The sequence below is a fragment of the Canis lupus genome, chromosome 32 (assembly GCF_011100685.1).
Source record: "Canis lupus familiaris isolate Mischka breed German Shepherd chromosome 32, alternate assembly UU_Cfam_GSD_1.0, whole genome shotgun sequence".
Taxonomy (NCBI): domain Eukaryota; kingdom Metazoa; phylum Chordata; class Mammalia; order Carnivora; family Canidae; genus Canis; species Canis lupus.
The window spans coordinates 11,633,346-11,654,612 of record NC_049253.1 but is presented as its reverse complement, the minus strand read 5'-3'; the positions used below and the strand labels follow the sequence as shown (position 1 = coordinate 11,654,612).

Genomic DNA, 21,267 nt, shown 5'->3' with positions numbered 1-21,267 from the left:
GGCACCCCCGCCCCCCCCCCCCAAACCCAGCTGGGAGGCGCCGCGGCCTCGGGTACCATCCCCGAGCCCCAGGGAGGATGCAGAGGAGGCGGGAGGAAAGCAGTGGCTCCGGAACGAGCCACAAGCCGGAGCCTCCCCGAGCCGCCTCCGCTCCTCCACCCGACTCACCCAGTTCTGCGCATTATTATTGCTCAGCTTGACTTTCTTGCACAGGCTCCCGGGGACCTCCATAACCGCAGAGCGCGCTCGGGGGCCGGGAGCCTCCGCGCCCACAGGTTAGAGAGGCCGGCGGGGGCGGGGGCGGGGCCGGGCTGGAGGGCGGGGCCTCCCCCGCGCTCGGGTCGGCGCGCGCTGACGTACGCACGCACGCGCTCGTGCCTCCTCCTGCGTGGCGCGGCGCGGGCGCCTCCGCAATGGGGCTGGAGCCGAGAGGTACGTGTGAGGAGGGGCGAAGCGGCGGGCGCGAACCTTAGGCCGGGGTGAGGGGGCGGGGCCTTGGCGCTCGCGTCCGGGCGAGCGCGCGCGACGCTCCTCCCCCTGGTTTCTGAGGAAGGGGCGGGGCCGAGGGAGGTCGTCGTGGAAGTCTCCTGGCTTCTCCCCTGCCGGCGCCGCAGGCCTCTCAGGGTAAGGGCGGCACCTGGCTCCCGGCTCCCGGCTCCCGGCTCCCGGCCCCAGCGTGCTTGGCTCCTCGCCGCTCACGCCGGCTGGGAGAAGGCGTTGAGGTGGCCTCCTGCCCCTCTGGCTTCTCCTCCTTAAGCCTGGCCACCAGGCTGCTGTCTGCCCAGTCTGTATCTACCTGGCGCCCTGGCCACATTTTAAAAAGGGATTTTTCCAGCCGCGCAGAGGGAAGAACTGTTTTACCAGACAATTCATTCTCCACAGGTTCCGTTTGGTGGCTTTAAAATTCTGCTCAGCGCCCAACTTCAAAAAACAGTCAATGACCCATCCTTAGTCATCAGTAATTAATATCTCGACTGGGATGAGGTGGTTATCTGCAAGGAGCCTTGCACTTTGGAGACCTCTCCTCATACCCGGAGCTATTCTGTCCAGTAATTCTCTCAGGTAGGCTCAAAGGATCCCCTATGTTATTAGCTTTTCCGTAAATTCTTAGGGCACTGAAATCTAGGCGTAAGGAGGGCTGCTGGTTACCACACGGTAGAATGCCCACCTATGCAGAACATTTTCAAATCCACCTAATTATCACAGGGCTAGTTCATAGGAAAATGGGCTGGGGGGGGGGGGTCCTCCACGAGTTCTCGCCCCCCTCCCATTACGCGAAGGGTTTTCCACAGCTTACCCGTGGCACAGAAATAGTTGTTTGAATCTCTGCTCCTCCTTAACCCAGTTTTTTTCCACCTCACACCACACACACACCATCTTCAATCACTAAGACCTAAAAGCCATTGGTTTTTTTTAATAACTAGCAAATCAGCAAATCAATAAATATTTATTTCCCCTACTGTTAATGTCTTTTATTAGGCCTTCCCCATATCCAAGATGAATCACAACCAATCCCCTTAACTAGGCATCCTCCCACCTGTGCAACTGCTGCCCACACCTCTGTCATACACTCCATTACTAAAGTAGAAATCTGACCTTGACCATGTAAAATGCCAGTAGTTCCCTATAGCTTTTCCTAGGGAATGTTTAAGTTGAAGTCTGCATGTAGTACTGAATTTCAGTATACTTCTCGATTTTGCCAGTAACAGGAAGGAATTTGGAAGTTCAAATGAGAACACAGCACCCCATTTGGAATCAGCTGTCTCTCCAAGAAGTCCTCGGAAATGGTATTCAGAGGGAAATGATATAAAGAAATCACAATCTGGGCTTCTAGTTGTGCTCATTGCTTCTCAGTCCACATTTCTGAGCTTTTCCAATGAAAGACATTTTTAGAGTCAAAATACATCATGAGTTTGCATTGATACTCTCAGTTCAAAATCATGATTCCAGGCATCAGCAACCAAAAACAAGGAAATTACCAAAAAAGACTAGAATTAAACAAACAACAACAAAAACCACAGGATTATGTCGAAAGAACTCAGAAGCCAACTTCAAGAAGTTTTCTTGTGTCAAAGATGGCACAATTAGAGCTCTAAAGGGATAATAACTATAAGGTATTAAAACAAAATATGTTTAAATGTAGATGTTGATATGATATTGATGATGATTTTTTTTAATTTTTTTTTATTTATTTACGATTGTCACACACACAGAGAGAGAGAGAGAGAGAGAGAGAGAGGCAGAGACACAGGCAGAGGGAGAAGCAGGCTCCATGCACCGGGAGCCCGACATGGGATTCGATCCCGGGTCTCCAGGATCGCGCCCTGAGCCAAAAGCAGGCGCTAAACCGCTGCGCCACCCAGGGATCCCAATATTGATGATGATTAAAAGAGAATTCATTGTTATCCTTGGAGGATGCTAAGGAACCAACTCATTTTGAAAATATAAACAAAAGGAAAAAATTAAACATTTACCCTGCTTTCTCTGCATTATCTGTAAGTCAGATAATGAAAAAATTGATGAGGGGACCCCTGGGTGGCACAGTTTTCAGCTCAGGTCATGATCTCAGGGTTTTGAGATCAAGCCCCATGTCCGGCTCTGTGCTGAGCACAGTCACTTGAGATTCTCTCTCCCTCTCCCTCTGCCCCTCCTGCTTGTGCTCTCATTTTCTCTCTCTCTCTCAAATAAATAAATAAATCTTTTTTTAAAAAATGGATAAGAAGGGGGTGCCTGGGTGGCTCAGTCGTTAAAGCATTTGTTTTCAGCTCAGGTTATGATCTGGAGTCCTGGGATGGAGCCCCGCATTAGGCTCTCTGCTCAGTGGGGAGCCTGCTTCTCCCTCTACTCCTCCCTCTTGCTCTGTTGTCTCTCTCTCACTCTCTCTCTCTCTCTCAAATAAATAAAATCTTTTTAAAAATTTATGAGAAGTTTTCCTTGTAGAAATATAGCTAATAAATAAAGAAGGAAAGATTATAATATCGCCATCTTTACCTTCTAATCAAGTAATGGATAAAGACAATAATGCTCATGGCTGCTAACATCATGGAAATAAAGAACATCAGAACTTTTTTGCCTCCTCATGATTTTTTGCCTCCTGTAGTATTAATGCCCCTCAGAATCACCTGATTCTAACCAAGCTTTCAGGTCTAATTGCCAGTTTATAGTTAATGCAGAGAAAAGAGGAAGATGTAAAATCACGATATATGCAAGTAGCCAAATTCAAATTGTAGAAAAGCCTACATCATAGTGAACTGATTCTTTTTTTTTTTTTTTTAAAGATTTTATTTATTTATTTATTCATGAAAGACTGAGAGACAGAGCCAGAGGGAGAAGCAGGCTCCATACACCGGAAGCCTGACGTGGGATTCGATCCCGGGTCTCCAGGATCGCGCCCTGGGCCGAAGGCAGGCGCCAAACCGCTGCGCCACCCAGGGATCCCAGTGAACTGATTCTTAAATAATTCAACTAAAGGGGGAAAAAAACTAATGAAGAACTAAAGATTAAAAGAAAACTTAAGAGAACTATTCGACAATTGAAATATATGGAAATTTAACCACTGACTTGCATAGAGAATCTTTTTCCCATGGAGAATTTTTAATGTATATATAGCAAGGATTTTGAAGAGTCCCTGGATTCTTGATATTAAAAGCTGACAATTTTTTGGTAATAATAGCTCTAAACCTATGTAGCTCTAAAATTAGAGCTACATATTGAAAGATGTGTCAATGAAATGGCAATGCCATAAGTATTCAGAACTAAAATGAGGCTCTTGGAAATTAAAAGCAAGATAGCAGGAGTGGAAGAAAAGGTGAAGGTATCTCCCAGAATGCAGAGCAAAAAATTCCCCAAAATAGAAGTGGAATTTTTAAAGAAAAAACAGTCCAGGAAACCCAACATCCAAATATTAGGAATTCCAGAAGAGAAAAATCGCAGGAGGAAATAACCAAGGAAATTATTCAAGAAAATTTCCTAGAAGTGAAGGACTTGAGTCTCTCCCCAAATGTCCAGCTCAGCACATAAAAATTCAACATACAAAACATAGCACTGTTGTTTGGAAATCCTACAAGCTTCCAAGGAGGAGATTTCAAAAGCAAAGAATCAGGAATGAAAATAAATTGAGGGTACCAAGAAAAACACTGAGAGCTAGAAGGCAAATAGAACAATATCTTTAGAGTTCCAAAAGAATTTCCAACCTGAAATTTGGAGTTACATACACCCTTTCTCAAGAAATTATTGGAGGATATGCTCCACTTAAATGGAAAAAGGAAGACATGGCATTTAGAAAACAGGAGTTTCCACAGAGGAGACAGCTGAAAAGGAATTCCCAGGTTGATGGTGAAGGAAGATCTAGGGATGACTACCATGTACTGGGTCTGGAGGATACTCAATCAGAAGGGTCTCCAAGAAGTCAGAAGGCCCTTGGAGAGCCTTGTTTAGGAAGACAAAATTAATAGAGCATCTGATAGAAATGATCATACTGAAAATGATTCAGGCAACTGAAACGGAGTTTGAGGTTATATTAGTCATAACTATTTAGAAAAGTAAGTCATCAAAAAGGACACATTTATCACACCCTTTCCAAACAAACTATATCTCTGGGTAATCAAATAGTGGATGAAGAATAGTTCATACTGATAAAATTTTAACTAATAAATGCAGAAGGATTGTTGGAACTTAAAAATTACCATTTTTGATGGGTAGCAAGGAAGACACTTGTTTTGATGAGCCCTGGCTATTGTTGGTAAGTGATGAATCATGAATTCTACTCCAGAAATCAATATTGCACTGTATGTTAACCTAAAATTTAAATTAAAGAGAAAGGAAAGAAGGAAGGAAAAGGAAAGGAAAGGAAAGAAAAATCACCCTTTTAGGGGCGTCTGGGTGGCTCAGTGGTTGAGATCTGCCTTTGGCTCAGGTCATGATCCCAGGATCGTGGGATGAAGTCCTGCGTCAGGCTCCCCATAGAGAGCCTGCTTCTCCCTCTGCCTATGTCTCTGTCTCTGTGTGTCTCATGAATAAATAAAACAAATCTTTAAAAAAATGAATAAATAAAAATCACTATTTTAAACACCTGATGAGGTAATTAATATAGGCAATAATCATTAATGTCTGCTGAAAGTATTAGGTGAAAGATAGTGTGATGGTTAATTTTATGTATCAACCTGAATGGCTCACAGAGCGCCCAGATATTTGGTTAAACATTATACTGGGTGAGTCTGTGAGAGTTTTGCTGGATGAGATTAACATTTGAATCAATAGACTAAGTAAATTACTCTCTAAAGTGGGTAGGCCTCATCCAATCATTCAAAGGCATGATTAGAACAAAAAGATGACTCTTCTACAAGTAAGAGGGGACTCCAGGAGCCTTACTTCTTTGAGCTGAGACATTGGTCTTTTCCTGCCTTCAGACTTGAACTGAAACATTGGCTCTTTGATCTCAAGCCTGCTATCTTTCAGACTGGAACTTATGCCATCAGCTCTTCTGACTCTCAGGCTTTGGAACTAGGAGTGAAACTACCATCAGCCCTTCTCCAGCTTGCTGACTGCAGATCTTGAGACTTCTCAGCCTCCATGATCACGTGAGCCAATTCCTTATAATAAATCTCCATCTATGTATACTATTGGTTCTGTTTCTCTGGAAAACTCTAATAGAGGTAGGAAAGAGAATTTTACAATGGAGGGATGAGGCTGATACCACCTGTACCCACTTAGCAATTTTAGCATCTTCTAAAACTGGTATACCGGATATCATGTACCTTAAATGTGATATAATGAGAAATCCTCAGCACTAATTGTCCTAATTTGTGTTGTTCAAGAAGTAGGGCATGGAAAGAATATGATTACAAGTCATTTATTTGGGAGGTGATCCCAGGAAACACCATTAGTAAAGTGGGAACATGATACAGGAACATGAAGGAAGTCAATAAAGCAGCCATTGTAAGTAACTGGAGCTTAATCCCACTGAGTAACTCTGAGAAAGTGTTGATTATATGCTTCAAAACATATTATCTGAGAGGAGAGAGCTGGGATATTTATACCACTCCCTTCAGTCATTATTCAAGGACTATTCCTAGGGAGTGGAGTGTTCATTCCCTGGTAATTTTGGATTGCAATTCATACAAGTAGAGAGGGCACTGGTCCTAAAGAAAGCCTTCATGCGAAGAAATAGAGGTATATTCACAAGTGAAAGTCAGGATGATATGTTCCACAATAGTACGGGCTGAAAGGATATGCATGCAGCACCAGAAGTGTTTGCTATAACCTCTTATGAGTATTCTTTAAAAAAAAAAAAGCAAGGATATATGTCTCTCTTCTTTTTTACATAAGAGGTTACTTATTTTTAAGAAGAGAACAATAAAGAACTCCACAAAGAGAACCATACACAAACACACACACACACACACACACACACACACACAAAGGAAAGAAAAAAAAGAAACTATCTTCAGAGTAAAACTATCATGGTGGAAAGGAAGGATGTTTACCTACATGGCTCAGCTCTTTTTTTTTTTTTTATAAATTTATTTTTTTATTGGTGTTCAATTTGCCAACATATAGAATAACACCCAGTGCTCATCCCATCAAGTGCCCCCACTCAGTGCCCGTCACCCAGTCACCCCCACCCCCACACCCCCCGCCCATCTCCCCTTCTCCCACCCCTAGTTCGTTTCCCAGAGTTAGGAGTCTCTCATGTTCTGTCTCCCTTTCTGATATTTCCCACTCATTTTTTCTCCTTTCCCCTTTATTCCCTTTCACTATTTTTTATATTCCCCAAATGAATGAGACCATATAATGTTTGTCCTTCTCCAATTGACATTTCACTCAGCATAATACCCTCCAGTTCCATCCACGTTGAAGCAAATGGTGGGCATTTGTCATTTCTAATGGCTGAGTAATATTCCATTGTATACATAAACCACATCTTCTTTATCCGTCTATCTTTCGATGGACACAGAGGCTCCTTCCACAGTTTGGCTATTGTGGACATTGCTGCTAGAAACATCGGGGTGCAGGTGTCCTGGTGTTTCATTGCATCTGTATCTTTGGTGTAAATCCCCAGCAGTGTAATTGCTGGGTCGTAGGGCAGATCTATTTTTAACTCTTTGAGGAACCTCCACACAGTTTTCCAGAGTGGCTGCACCAGTTCACATTCCCACAACAGTGCAGGAGGGTTCCCCTTTCTCCACATCCTCTCCAACATTTGTGGTTTTCTGCCTTGTTAATTATCCCCATTCTCACTGGTGTGAGGTGGGATCTCATTATGGTTTTGATTTGTATTTCCCTGATGGCAAGTGATGCGGAGCATTTTCTCATGTGCTTGTTGGCATGGCTCAGCTCTAAATCACACATACTTAGTCATAGTAATATACACACATGTGTGATGGTGACAGAAGAAGAAAGAGAAATAAATCTTCATTTTCCAAGGCGAGAAACCCATAGATATTGCCTAAAGCTTAAAGACCAAAAGTAGCAATACATCTATTATTTTAAGATATGGAAATATGTACGAAAAGATTTACCTGAAAGACTTAAGAGTCGTTGCCTCTAGGGAAGGAAAATTGGGAGAGGAGATGAAGATGATGAGGGATTTGTTCTTTGTCTTAAAATTCCTTATAGAATCATTTCAGTCTAAACTATTTGGATATATCATTTTGACAAAAATGTACAAAAGAACTTTTTAAAAATATTGAATTCAAGGTCAAACGAAGTGAGCATGTGGAGACAACCCCAGATGTTTGGCTTAAAAAAAGGAATAGAGAAATGAAAGAGAGCTGAAGACCAATACAGAATCAAGGTAGGATTTTTTTTTAAGATTTTATTTATTCATGAGACAGAGAGAGAGAGAGAGGCAGAGACATAAGCAGAGGGAGAAGCAGGCTCCATGCAGAGAGCCCAATGTGGGACTTGATCCTGGGACTTCAGGATCACACCCTGAGCCGAAGGCAAATGCTTAACTGCTGAGCCATCCAGGCGTCCTAAAGTAGGATATTTTTAAAAGAAAGGATAAACTAGAGCAAATTATATGCTGATGAGAATGACCCCAACAAAGAGCAAAGGTAATTAACTGATGGATAGAGATCCTTGAGGGTTGGAATCCAGGGCACAAGTGAAGGTGGGCCTTTGATGAGGAGTAGGTAATACCTGCAAAATAAAGTAAAAAGAGAAGACAGGCACAGATGCCAGCCCATTGGTATAGGAGGTGGGATGATGAGAGACTTTGCACTGAGGGTTTTTATTTTCTCATGTAAGTGTGAGGTAAAGCCATTAGTGAGAGAGGACCATCTGAGAACTACTGCTCTAAATAATGGATGGGCATTCTTAGATACCTGAGATAGTTACCCTTATAACATATTGTATATTCCAACAGTCACTAAAACTGTAAAGAGCACATTAAATATTTTAAGCTAAACCAAGGAGCTATAAAAATTAGAAACCCCAGAGCAAAGTGTATCTTAACCCTTTCAGGAGCACAGGTATTCTCAAGAAGAGGGTAACGGTAATGTAAAAGCTTGGTAATATCATATTGTAAGTCACTCACCTAGGTGGTAGCAGAGCATCAGTCTCAGAAGGTGGTCTGAGATGAATAGAACTTAAAAGTTGCTGCACAAACCAGAGGTAATGTGCATGAGCATCCCATTCATCCCCCCACCCTCTCTATTGTTAGTTAAACAGCCACCAACTGAGAAATGGAAGGGATGATTGGAAGGCAGGCAGGGATATTTTATTTCCATTCGGAAGGAATCACTGGAGATTCTGAAGAATTCCCTCTCATCCAGTCACTTCAAGTCTCTAGGCTTGCAGGAGGCCAGTTTGTAGAGAAAATCACCCCTGTGGTCAAGGCCATTCCATTTCTTCACATTTTGCATATATGGAGAAAATACATGAATATATCTAAAGACATATCTTCAGCAAGGGGATTTGACTGAATAAAGAACAAGAGAAATAGGGCTGAAAAATCCTTGAAACATCACCAATTTCATCTGAAGCATTTTCTGGTGGTTATTGCTATTTTTTACCTTAGAAAAAAGCCCCCAAATAGTGAATTTCATAAGATGGGTTACTAAAAATTGTCATATTTTAGAATTATGGTTTGTTCATAATTCAAAAGAGATCTTTTTCACAGTGAATAGAGACAACTTGCTAGAGTTCTAGGTTTTCTACTAACTTAAGAACCTTGGGTAAGTCATGTAACTTCTGGGGCTGAAGCAGGGGATCAGTTGGATAAATTCATCTCAAGGAATTTTTCCAGTTCTAAAATTATTCTTGATTCTTTTTTTGTAAGATTTATTTTATTTATTTGAGAGGAAGAGGGAGAGAAAAGCAGACTCTGTGCTGAGCAGAGAACCAGACTTGGTCCTGAAATCATGACCTGAGCTGAAGGCAGATGTTTAACTGACTGACCACCCAGGTGCCCCTTATTCTAGGTTCTTAATTTAGGTGTCACTTGTACCTGAAAACAAGAATTTAATCAAACCCACAAATTATCTGTAAGCACCTTACTGTGTAAAACATTGTGTCAATAATTTCTGTATGTTAAAGTAGCTGAGTAATAAGTAATGGGAAGCAACACCAAACACAGCATATATTCTTTTCCCTAGGTTCTTTCAGCATAATTATGATGAAATACATCCATGTTGTTGTGTGTGTTGACAGTTTATTCCATTTTGTTGATGACTAGTATTCCACTGTACAGTGTTAAGATTTTGTTAAATTAACATTTGTTAAGTAAAGCACAGGTGCTATAGATGGTGAATTTTGGCTTAACAATAGAACACAAAAGAAATAAGAACCATTATTACTCATAATAAACCTCAAGGACCTTTATTACTCATAGGTCCTTGAGGAAGTACATGGCACACTTTGAGAGGCCACACAAGGCCAGGTGCAGGCAGAGAAAAAGGCAGGACCTGGGGCAAATGCCTTCATTGGGATCCCAAGGTGGAATGCTCTGGGGTTCCCAGGCTAAGGCCAGATTGATTAATTCAAATCAAAGAGAGCAGAGTTTCTGGTAAGCTCTACAGGGGTCTCATCTTTATTTTTTTTTTTTAAGATTTTATTTATTTATTTATTTATTTATTTATTTATTTATTTATTTAAGAGAGAGAGAGAGAGAGAAACAATGAGCAGGGAGGAGGGCCAGAAGAAGAGGGAGAAGCACACTCCCCACTGGGCAGGGAGCCTGACAATACAGGGCTGGATCCCAGGACCCTGAGATCGTGACCTGAGCTGAAGGCAGATGCTTACTGACTGAGCCACCAGATGCCCCTCATCTTTTTTTCTTTTTTTTCAAAGATTTTATTTATTCATGAGAGAGAGAGAGAGAGAGAACAAGCATGGGGAGGAGCAGAGGGAGAGGGAGAAGCTGGCTCAATCCCAGGACCCTGGGATCAGGACCTGAGTGGAAGACAGATGCTTAACTGACTGAGCCACCCAGGTGCCCCTGTGGGGGGGGGGGGGGTCTCAGGGGCACATAGGGGAAAGTCCTAGAAGGCCAGGAAGACTGTTGATCACAAGGGCAGTTGGGGAGGTCTTATCAGGACATTACATTTGCTTGTGACTCTGTGGGCTGTTATCTAGGGTATGTGCTTGTATGAAGGGCTAGTGTCAGTTTAAGGTCCCTGCAGGTCCCTTGGTAAGCCAAAATAGATGCCAAGGCAGCAATATCATGGAGTAGTTTAGTTAAACTCACAATATGCGGATATGCCATGATTTGTTTATTATCTGTTGAAGGATATTTGGGTAACTTCAATTTGAGGCTCTTGCAAATAAAATTACCATGAACACTCATATGCAAGTCTTTGTGTGAGCAGATACTTTCTCCCCCTACCCCCCACCCAGGGAAAGAAACCTAGGCATATGAATACTAGAGGAATGACTACGCCATATGGTAGGCATATATATAATTTTTTGAAAAACAGTCAAAACCATTTGTAAATGGTGGTACAATTTTACATTCCTGCTAGCAGTGTATGAGAATTATAGTTGCTCCACATTCTTGCCAATAGATTGGTATGGTTGGTCTTTTTAATTTTAGTCGCTGTAATAGTATGCAATAGTATATCATTATAGTTTTAATTTTCACTTCTCTGGGAGCCTGGGTGGCTTAGTGGTTAAGCATCTGCCTTTGGCTCAGGTCATATCCTAGAGTTCCAGGATCGAGTCCTGCATCGGGCTCCCCACAGGGAGCCTGCTTCTCCCTCTGCCTATGTCTCTATTCTCTCTCTGTGTCTCTCATGAATAAATAAATAAAATATTTTTTTTAAATTGCACTTCCCTAATGACTAATGTTAAACATCTTTTCATGTGCTTATTTGCTATCTGTATATTTTCTTTTTTTAAAAAAATAATTTATTTATTCATGAGAGACACAGAGAGAGGTGGAGACAGAGGTGGAGGGAGAAGCAGGCTCCCAGTGGAGAACCTGATGTGGGACTCGATCCCAGGACCTGGGATCATGCCCTGAGCCAAAGGCAGACGCTCAAATCACTGAGCCACCCAGGTGTTCCACTATCTGTATATCTATCTGTATATTTTCTTTGGTTAAGGATCTGATCAGATATTTTGCCCATTTTCTCTTTTTTTTTTTAATTTTTTATTTATTTATGATAGTCACACACACAGAGAGAGAGAGAGAGAGAGAGGCAGAGACATAGGCAGAGGGAGAAGCAGGCTCCATGCACCGGGAGCCCGACTGGGATTCGATCCCGGGTTTCCAGGATCGCGCCCTGGGCCAAAGGCAGGCGCTAAACCGCTGCGCCACCCAGGGTTCCCTTTTTGCCCATTTTCTAATTGAACTGTTTGTTCTCGGGATCCCTGGGTGGCGCAGCGGTTTGGCACCTGCCTTTGGCCCAGGGCGCGATCCTGGAAACCCGGGATCGAATCCCACGTCGGGCTCCCGGTGCATGGAGCCTGCTTCTCCCTCTGCCTATGTCTCTGCCTCTCTCTCTCTCTCTCTCTCTCTCTCTCTCTCTCTCTCTCTGTGACTATCATAAATAAATAAATAATTTTTTAAAAATGAACTGTTTGTTTTATTACTGAGTTTTGGAAATTCTGTATATATTATATCTCAAACATTTTATTCTTCATCTCAAGAAGTTCAACATGGGTCTCATTTTATTTTATATTTTTCTTTTGAGAAAGTGAGAGTGGGAGAGGCAGAGGGAAAGAGAGAGAAAGAATCCCAAGCAGGCTCCATGTCCAGCACAGAGCCCAGCTTGGGGCTCAATTTCACGACCTGGAGATCATGACCTGAGCAGAAATTGAGAGAGCCGGCATTTAACCAACTAAGCCACCCAGGCACCCCAACATGGGTCTCTTTTTAAAAATGTATCTTCCATGCCTCCATTCCACATGAGCAATCCTTCCCCTACTTGTTTGAATATATGTAAAATAACCATTTTAACATCCTTATCTACTAATTCTGTTTTCTGTGTTTATATCTCATCATATTGACTCATTTTTCTCAGTCTAGGTCATATTCTCCTCTTTCCCTGCCCCTTTCCTGCTCCTTACCAGACTCCTGATGTTGTGAATTTTACCTTCTAGCATGCTGCATGTTTTTGTAGCCCTGTACATTTTTTTCAGCTTTATTTCTGGGTCATGGTTAGGTTACTTAGAAATAGTTTGGTCCTTTCAAGGCCTTAGCCTATGACTAATTGTGCCCCACCACTCAGAATACCATTTTGAGTACTTTGCCCAAAGCCAAGGATTTCCACTCTGGCTAGTGGGAACACAGCCTATTTTCTGTTGGTTGTGAGCTCAGGGCATATTCCCCTTTGCTCCTTTTGGATGGTATTTTTCTCTGCCCGATATTAGTTGTTCTCACTTGCCTTTGCCCCAGTGCACTTTCTGCCATCTCTGGAGCTTTCTCTGTGGTAGTTCTGTCTTCTTAAGTAGTATATCCTGTCATCCTGACTCCCAGCATCAACTTCCTAAATCAGCGGGACCACAGATTTCTGCCTGGATTACTCTGCCTGCACTGTGGCCAGGAAACTCTGTCTCAGATATTAAGCTGAGGCAGCTGTAAGGATTAATCTCATTATTTCCCAATCTCAGGGATCACTGTCCTGCCCTGCCTGGTATCCAATGTCTGAAAGTCATTTTTTCAAATATTATTTTAGTGGGTTTTCTTAGCTGTTTCTGGTGGGAGATCAGATCCAATCACTGATACTTTATCTTCCTAGAAGTAGAAGTTGCTTTTTTATGTGGTTACTTTTATAGTAATAACTTATTTGCCTTTTTTTTAGCTTCACTATTTAACATATATCCTTAGTGTAATTTAGTCTTGACAATTTAAAAAGTGTGTCATGTCTTTAAAATGATTTTATTTTTAAAGATTTTATTTATTTATTTGAGAGAATGAGTAGTGGGAAGGGGCAGAGGAAGAGAGAGAAGCAGATTCCCCACTGAGCAAAAAACCTAATATGAGGCTCAATCCCAGGACCGTGAGATCATGACCTGAGCTAAAGGTAGATGTTTAAGCAGCTGAGCCACCCAGGCACCTCTTTAAAATGATTTTAATCTCTAAACTTACTCCTCCATCCTTTTCATTTCCTTATAGTGCCTCTAAAGAGGAGTAGGGTGCACAGTAAATTTGGAAATATATGGAGTCTGAAACTAATGGAAAAGGAACTGCATATAACCACTGTACTAATTGATAAAGTCATTCTCCATAAGGGGACAGGTTAACAATTCTGATGCAACTGTACATATGTTAAACAAGTAAGTGGATGGCACAAGGTAAGAGCCAAGTTTCTTACCTTTGGAGTGAGAGTGACATAAGCAAGGGGGTTGGGTGGGAGGAAGCCATAAATTTGCTAGTGGATTAGTAAGAACTCATGTTTAGGGATCCCTGGGTGGCACAGCGGTTTAGCACCTGCCTTTGGCCCAGGGCGCGATCCTGGAGACCCGGGATCGAATCCCACATTGGGCTCCCGGTGCATGGAGCCTGCTTCTCCCTCTGCCTGTGTCTCTGCCTCTCTGCCTCTCTCTCTGTGACTATCATACATAAATAAATAAAATTTTTAAAAAAAAAGAACTCATATTTAATTTAATACAGATACAGATGATTACATATAGAAATATTTATAGATGTGTTTATGTACCCATAAGTGATATACCTGTTTCTTTGTTCTGTCAGCTGAGAAGGCTCTAAAGAAACAGCATCCCAGTAGCAGTGAGTCCAGATCTTGGTTTCTAATACCATTTCCAATGGAAGAACTTTTTTCAAGAAATGGCTAATTCTAGGACTAGTAAAGAAATATACAAGGTGAGCCTGGAACACTTTGAAGTGTGAGAGTGTTTTTGAAGTACAAAAAATAAAAAACAAAAACAACAAAACAATGAAACACCACATTCATGTAGGTCTGTCAAAGGAGCCAAATGAAAGACCTCCCAGTGGCCAAAGATAGACAAATTTGAGGAATAAAATAAATAAAGTAGTATAGGGTTATCACAAGTATAAAATATTTTTGAGTCCATTTTGGCAAATAAATGACTGAATAAATAAATGGGGAGATGAGACAAATATCCCAAATATCCCATGCAGAAGAATTCCAAATAATTTATATAGATCCTCAAATCTCAAGGAGAGGGAACATAAATTTCTACTCCTTAAATATGGGCTGTGCTCACTTCTTCTACATTATGGAAACAGAAAGCAAAGGGTAACTTCACGGTGAAGAAGCTTGACAAATACCATCTCAGCCAAATAAGCAAGATCAACATTGTAAGTAATAAATCATGGTGATGGTATGTAGTGTTGGTATGATGTGATGAAAATGACACTTTACCCCTGTGGTCTTCCTCCAAAAACCCATAATCTTCCTCCAAAAACCCTTTTCATGAGGAAAATATCAGACAAATTCCATTAAACAGACAACCTACAAAATACTTTACCAGTATTCTTCAAAACTGCCAACATCATCAAAAACAAAGCAAGTCTGAGAAACTATCATAGCCAAGAGGAGCCTAAGAAGACATGACAACTAAATGTAATGTGGTATCCTGGTTAGGGTCCTGGAACAGAAAAAGAAAGTAGGTAAAAACTAAAAAACTAAGGAAATCCAAATAAACCATGGACTTTAGCTAATAATAATGTATCAGTATTGATTCATTAAGTGTAACAATATCTCATACAAAGATAAATGCTAACAATAGGGAAAACTGAGTGTGGAGGTATATGGGAACTTTCTGTACCATCTGCTTAATTTATCTGTAAATGTAAAACTTTTTAGAAAATAAAATCTATTAAAAAAAAAAAAAAGGAATCCTGACACCAAATGGTAAATCCCCAAATAATCAGTATCCACTGAGCCTGTCTGAACAATAGCAGGCAAGTTCTGTTTACTCCTGGTATCTCAACTTACTATCTCTTCTCACTGATATTCTAGATATACATTTCTGTGGTCTTATCTGAGTTTTCTGGGTGCTATTTCCCACTCCATACCACCTTCTCCTAATAAATCCCCTAAGGAGTTGCTGTATTTTGACTCCACCACAGGCTTGGACTAGTGGCCAGCAAACCTTTCTCTTCATTTTCCACTGTTCCCTAGAAGAGCTCTGCTTTAGTAATTGGTGAAATTTGCACAATTCCAGCTTCCCTGGTGTCCATATGCTTGTTCCTTCCACCTGCACCTTCCTCCTATAATTAATTTTCTCATTATTCCTACCAGAAGTCAGTCAGTGGGGAAAAATAACCTATCCAGAGCTAGAATTTTTATCATATATTTCTGAGATCCTTTAAAGAAAAAATATTCGCGTATAGCCAGTTTATTCTACAGCTATTGATCAATAGAGTTTTCTACAACAGTTGAAAACACTGAGAGTTCATTTGTTAGCTGACTATCCTACCTATTGTTGGGCCTGCTAGTAGGAACTCCTACTTACTGTGTTTGCGTGCTCAAAGAGGGCCTTGTCTTTTTTTTTTTTTTTTTTTTTTTTTTTTTATGATAGTCACAGAGAGAGAGAGAGGCAGAGACACAGGCAGAGGGAGAAGCAGGCTCCATGCACCGGGAGCCCGATGTGGGATTCGATCCCGGGTCTCCAGGATCGCGCCCTGGACCAAAGGCAGGCGCCAAACCGCTGCGCCACCCAGGGATCCCAAGGAGGGCCTTGTCAAAGCGGCACTGCTCCCCTGACTATATATATAATATATATTATATATATATTCTTATATATTAGGAATATATCTAATATATTCCTATTCTGAATAGGAGAACAGGGATGCTCAGCTGGTTGAGTGATTGAGCGATTGAGCGATTGAGCGTCTGCCTTCAGCTCAGGGCCTGATCCTGGGATCCACATCGGGTTCCCTGCGAGGAGCCTGCACTCCCTCTCTCTATGTCTCTGCCTCTTTCTATGTGTCTCTCATGAATAAATAAATAAAATCTTTTTTAAAAAATTAATAAGAAAACATAGGCCTCACTCCCTGACATCATGTACTAATTAGACTCTTTCAGATAGTAAGAAATAGGTACACAGATGGCCACCTTAGTGGGATTAATCTAAAGATGGGAGAAGAAAGGAAAAGAAGGAGTTTTCAGCAGCCACACAAAATAGGATAGTAAAGAAATAGCACCAAGGGTGACTAGGTGGCTCAATCAGTTAAGTGTCTGCCCTTGGCTCAGGTCATGATCTTGGGATCCTGGAATCAAGCCCCACCCTGGGCTTCCTGCACAATGGAGAGTCTGCTTCTCTCTCTCCCTTTGCCTCTCCCATCTTCCTTGTCCTTATGTTCTCTCTCTCTCTCAAATAAAGAAATAAAATCTTAAAAAGAAAAAAAAAAATAGCACCATAGTGCACCATAGAATGTAAACTCCTTTATTCTCCACTTCTGCTTCTTATTACTTCTACCTCTCCCAACTAACTGATTTTTTTCACAAACTGCCCAAGTGACAGGATCTAATTTGATCAGCCTATCACAATCCAATTTAGGCTACCCCTTTTGGTAAAATCTCTCATGCCAGCATATCTTTTAAGTTGCTGGTTAACTGACAGGTGCCTCTAGGTCAGGTTGTCCATCTGGAGTCTAATCCCCTGCAACCAGGAGGTAAGGTTCTATAGTCTAAGGTAAAGCAATTAATTCATTAGAAAGCACCCATATGGGGGTTGTAGGTCTGGAAGAAACTCAGAATCATATACTCTTCTCTCACATAACAGATCTGTTTTCCCAAAGTTCCTTCTGTTGAAAATACCAATTCTTTGTAATGTCAACATGTGTTTTGTGGAAAAGGATTCTGTGATAATTCTGATTCAACAAATATTGCTAAGTGATTACTAAGTGGCAGATATAGTTCTATGCACTTAAATGTGTAGGAAATATGGGTTAAACTAAATTCTTATACTGTAAAATCCTGTTTTTAGTGTGCCATTATTATAAGCTCAAGAGAAGGGCTATGGTTTATACTGTCTCCCAAATCTTTTAAACCAAGTTCCCTTTTTCTGAAAAGCATTTCTTAAACTTCAGATTACATGAAAGATGTATCTTGAGAAAAGCTCGATTTTATCACTGAGGTTCCAGGAAATGATGTTGTCAAGGGACACATGTGCTGTAGTAGCTAGTCTCCACAAGATATCTCCTCTCCCCTGATGAACCACCCCTGCTGGTATTCACTCCCGTGTGTAGTCCTCTCCCACACTGGATCTAGACTGATCTTATGGCTTACTATAGCTAACAGAATGCAGCGGAAATGACTGTGTCCATTCCAGGCTTAAGCCTGATAATTTAAGAAATCTTGCTACCTTGCCCAAAGTCCAACATGAAGAGGCCACAGGGAGAAAGAGAGGCTCTGATACTACATGGAAAAGACCCAGTAATCCGACCAACAGGGAGAAACAAAGCCCTAAGCATCTGACTCCAGTGGAACTATACAAGCCAAACCGCATAGTTCAATCCATTCTAGCTAAAATGGCAGACATGTGAGTGAAGAAGTCATCCTGGACATTCTGGTCCTAGTGGTGAAATACATAAGCCATGGCCAAATCCCAATCCATAGAATTGTGAGGCATAATAAATGGTGGTTGTTTTAAGCCCCTGTTTTGAAGTAGTTTGTTAGACAGCAATTGGTAAACAATATATAAAAATAATTTTAAAAATTATTGCATAAACTTAATATATTGTTCCTAAATTATAAGTACATGTGTCTGTTTCAGAAATGACCTGTTTTAGAGGAAATATAAGTATTTATTTATAAATACTTGAATAATTTTGCTGTTTGCTACAATCGCTTACCTTTTATTTTTGGAAATAACCACTTTATCAGTAAAAATTAAAAACCAAATAAAAGAAGTTTTGAAATATTTAATCACAGAAAAGCCAATTTAACTGCATACTTCTTGCAGTAAACAAAATTAAAATACTTTCATACAATAAGGAACTAAGAAAAAATTGAACTTGAGGCATCCATTTGTTTATAATTGGCAAATCTAATTTAAAAGTACATCTGCTCTGTTTAGCCTGCAAATATCAATAGCAATTAGGAAATTATAAATTCCTAACCTTAAAACAAAATCCAAATTTCAGTCAGGGAACTTTATCCTTTATTTATAAGTTTGGGGATACTAATTATTTACTAATTATTTACAAAGGATAAAATGTTAAACACAATCCTTCTTCCTCCCCCTCTTTTCCCCTTCTCTTCTGCTCTGCCTTCCCCTTATTCCTAATTCTTTTCTCCCTAGATGTCCAGAAAATTGAGTAGGTCACACCGGCCTGAGTATTTGTAAGGTAAAATTCTGAGAAACCCATGCATTCATTTCAAATAAGCCACTCAAGCCCAGACCTTGTGTTACTATGTTGTCATAGCAAGCAATCATCCCCACTTTAGGATTTGTCTCTTTCTAGGTGAGCAGTGTAGCAACCTAAAATGCATAGGATCCTGAATCAGAGCTCTTCACTCCTTACATAAAAGTTGTAGTTTTTATTGGACACAACATCCAGATATTCACATGAAAATTCTTCCATATAAGTATTCGAGTAAATGAAATTTATGAAAGCAAAGTTGTAGAATAAGAATTTAAATATTTAAGTTAATAGAGTAAGTTTTTATTTTGAAATCATAGGAGCACATTTCATGATAATATGAAGAAACACACTAGATGACGGTATGTCCAATAAAACACAAAGTTAATGTGTTAAAGGAAAAACTGGAAGGAAGGCATTGTAGAGCATCAGAAATAAATATCTTCAAACTAATGTGTCATGGTGCTTTCTACATTTGTGTCCTCCCAAAATTCACATATTGAATCCTAATCTCCAAAGGTGATGGTGTTAGTAGGTGGGGGCCTTAAGGGCTGAGGTACGAGGGTAGAGCCCTCATGAATGGGATTAGTACCTTATAAAAAAGATCCCACCAAGATCCCTAGCCCATGTGAGTGCACAGCAAGAATGCACCAGCTACAAACAAGGCAAATGGCCTTTACCAGAAGGCAACCATGCTGGAGCCTTGATCTTAGACTTGAGATCTGGAGGTTTCCAGAACTATGAGAAATAAATGTCTATTGGTTATAAGTCACCCAGTATGTGGCATTTTGTTATAGCAGCCCAAATGGACTAAGTGCTTATTTCTATTGTTTCTCCAGGGCATTCATTTATGTCTCAGTTTGTAATTTATGCAGAAACACAACTCAAGAACCAGAGTCCATAAATATTCAGGTATAGTTCCTTTTTTTTTTTTTTTTTTAATAAAGATTTTATTTATTTATTCATGAGAGAGAGAGAGAGAGGCAGAGACACAGGCAGAGGGAGAAGCAGGCTCCATGCACTGGGAGCCCGATGTGGGATTCGATCCAGGGTCTCCAGGATCGCGCCCCGGGCCAAAGGCAGGCGCCAAACCACTGCGCCACCCAGGGATCCCAGGTATAGTTCCTTTAATGAAATATTTCCTCCCAAGATATAAATTGGTGATAATGGTCTGTTTCCTTGAATACAACAGTTCCTCTTAAGATTAGTATAGTAGGATCTGATTTATGATTAGAAGACAGAGGACAACGAAGCACCTGGGTGGCTTAGTCAGTTAAGCGTCTGATTCTTGATCTCAGCTTAGGTCTGGATCTCATGGTCATGAGTTCAAACTCCGTGTTGGGCTCCATGCTCGGTGTAAAGTCTACTTAAAAAAAAAAAAAAAAAAAGGGATGCCTGGGTGGCTCAGTGGTTGAGCATCTGCATTCAGCTCGGTATGATCACAGAGTCCTGAGATCGAGTCCTACATGGGGCTCCCTGCATGGAGCCTGTTTCTCCTCCCTCTGCCTATGTCTCTGCCCCTCTCTCTCTGTACCTCTCGTGAATAAATAAATAAAATCTTTAAAAATAAAAAAATTTTAAATTTAAAAGAAAAAGAAGAGTTAAAACTAGCTATTGCAAACTAAAAGATGAAACAAAGTAAAGTAAGATAATATTGTTACTTGACAGAACTCATGAATTCTTACAGGAGATAGAGATGAAAGTCCGCCCGAAATTGTAATATTCCTCTATTAAACATGTGTTTTTATGCCCCAGCATTTACCTTGGAATAGTAAAAATATAGGAAAGAGACTGAAAGGTCAAACCTGAAGAGAATGAAGCCATCTATGTTAAAAGAAAAACAAATGCAATTAACACTATGCTGACATCCAAATACTGGGCTGCAAGAAAGAGAAAAATAATTCTGTGTTATATTCAAGAGTAAACCTGGATAAAGCAAAAAATATAGAGAAATATATGTAAGTATATCTGTCATCAAATCCTAAAAAGGTCATTTTATCTGAAGAGAAATCAAGATGAATAAATTTTTTTATATATTTACTCCATTTTCTATTATCCTGTGTGTATGTGTGTTGTGTGTGCAGGGGTAGGGGAATATATGGGGTGTGGAGGTGGGAGATGAGGCTGGTATATATATACTATATAAAAACATGCCAAGTTTTTTTCATTTGGGCACCGAGTTGGAGGTACTATAAATGTTTGTTAAAGGAGAATTTTTAGGGAAAAGTCTTTGTTTACCAATTAACTATTTTATTTACCCAATAAAATTAGTGAAGTCTTTTGGTTTATAATGACTGAAATCATTTAAATGGATTTAAGCTGAAAATTAGGCCTAGCTGGTTCTAAGTGTTCAAGGATATTTGGACTGTTTCTATCTTTCCTTTAGCTCTACTTTCCTCTGTGCCAGCTTTATAATCAGGAAAGTTTTTATCAAGAAATATCAGTTTGGGGGATCCCTGGGTAGCTCAGCAGTTTAGCGACTGCCTTTGGCCCAGGGCTTGATACTAGAGTCCCAGGATCGATTC

General features: G+C 40.6%; 1 protein-coding gene and 1 long non-coding RNA gene across 6 annotated transcripts in view; one reads left to right on the top strand and one right to left on the bottom strand.

Moving 5' to 3' along the window:
• The window catches only part of PAPSS1 (3'-phosphoadenosine 5'-phosphosulfate synthase 1), a 98,839-nt gene extending 98,523 nt beyond the window's left edge, over positions 1–316 (bottom strand). Inside the window, exon 1 of one of the 2 annotated variants that reach the window (XM_038581948.1) lies at positions 169–316. In XM_038581948.1, coding sequence (XP_038437876.1) covers positions 169–231 — 63 coding nt within the window. In that variant the 5' untranslated portion in view covers positions 232–316. The remainder of the gene's footprint in view (positions 1–168) is intronic. The other variant, XM_038581947.1, reaches the window with a different exon arrangement.
• LOC102157396 lies at positions 310–20,754 on the top strand. 4 transcript variants are annotated; one of them, XR_005382710.1, is made up of 8 exons: positions 310–432; positions 883–1,062; positions 1,704–2,114; positions 5,409–5,579; positions 7,699–7,795; positions 14,141–14,269; positions 19,582–19,654; positions 20,498–20,754. It is a non-coding gene; the product is annotated as an uncharacterized LOC102157396 (long non-coding RNA). The 4 variants fall into 4 exon arrangements; XR_005382711.1 differs by lacking the exon at positions 20,498–20,754 and adding an exon at positions 19,859–20,072; XR_005382712.1 differs by lacking the exons at positions 19,582–19,654; positions 20,498–20,754 and adding an exon at positions 13,562–13,722 and having other exon boundaries at positions 14,141–15,907.
• Positions 20,755–21,267: the final 513 nt, after the last annotated feature.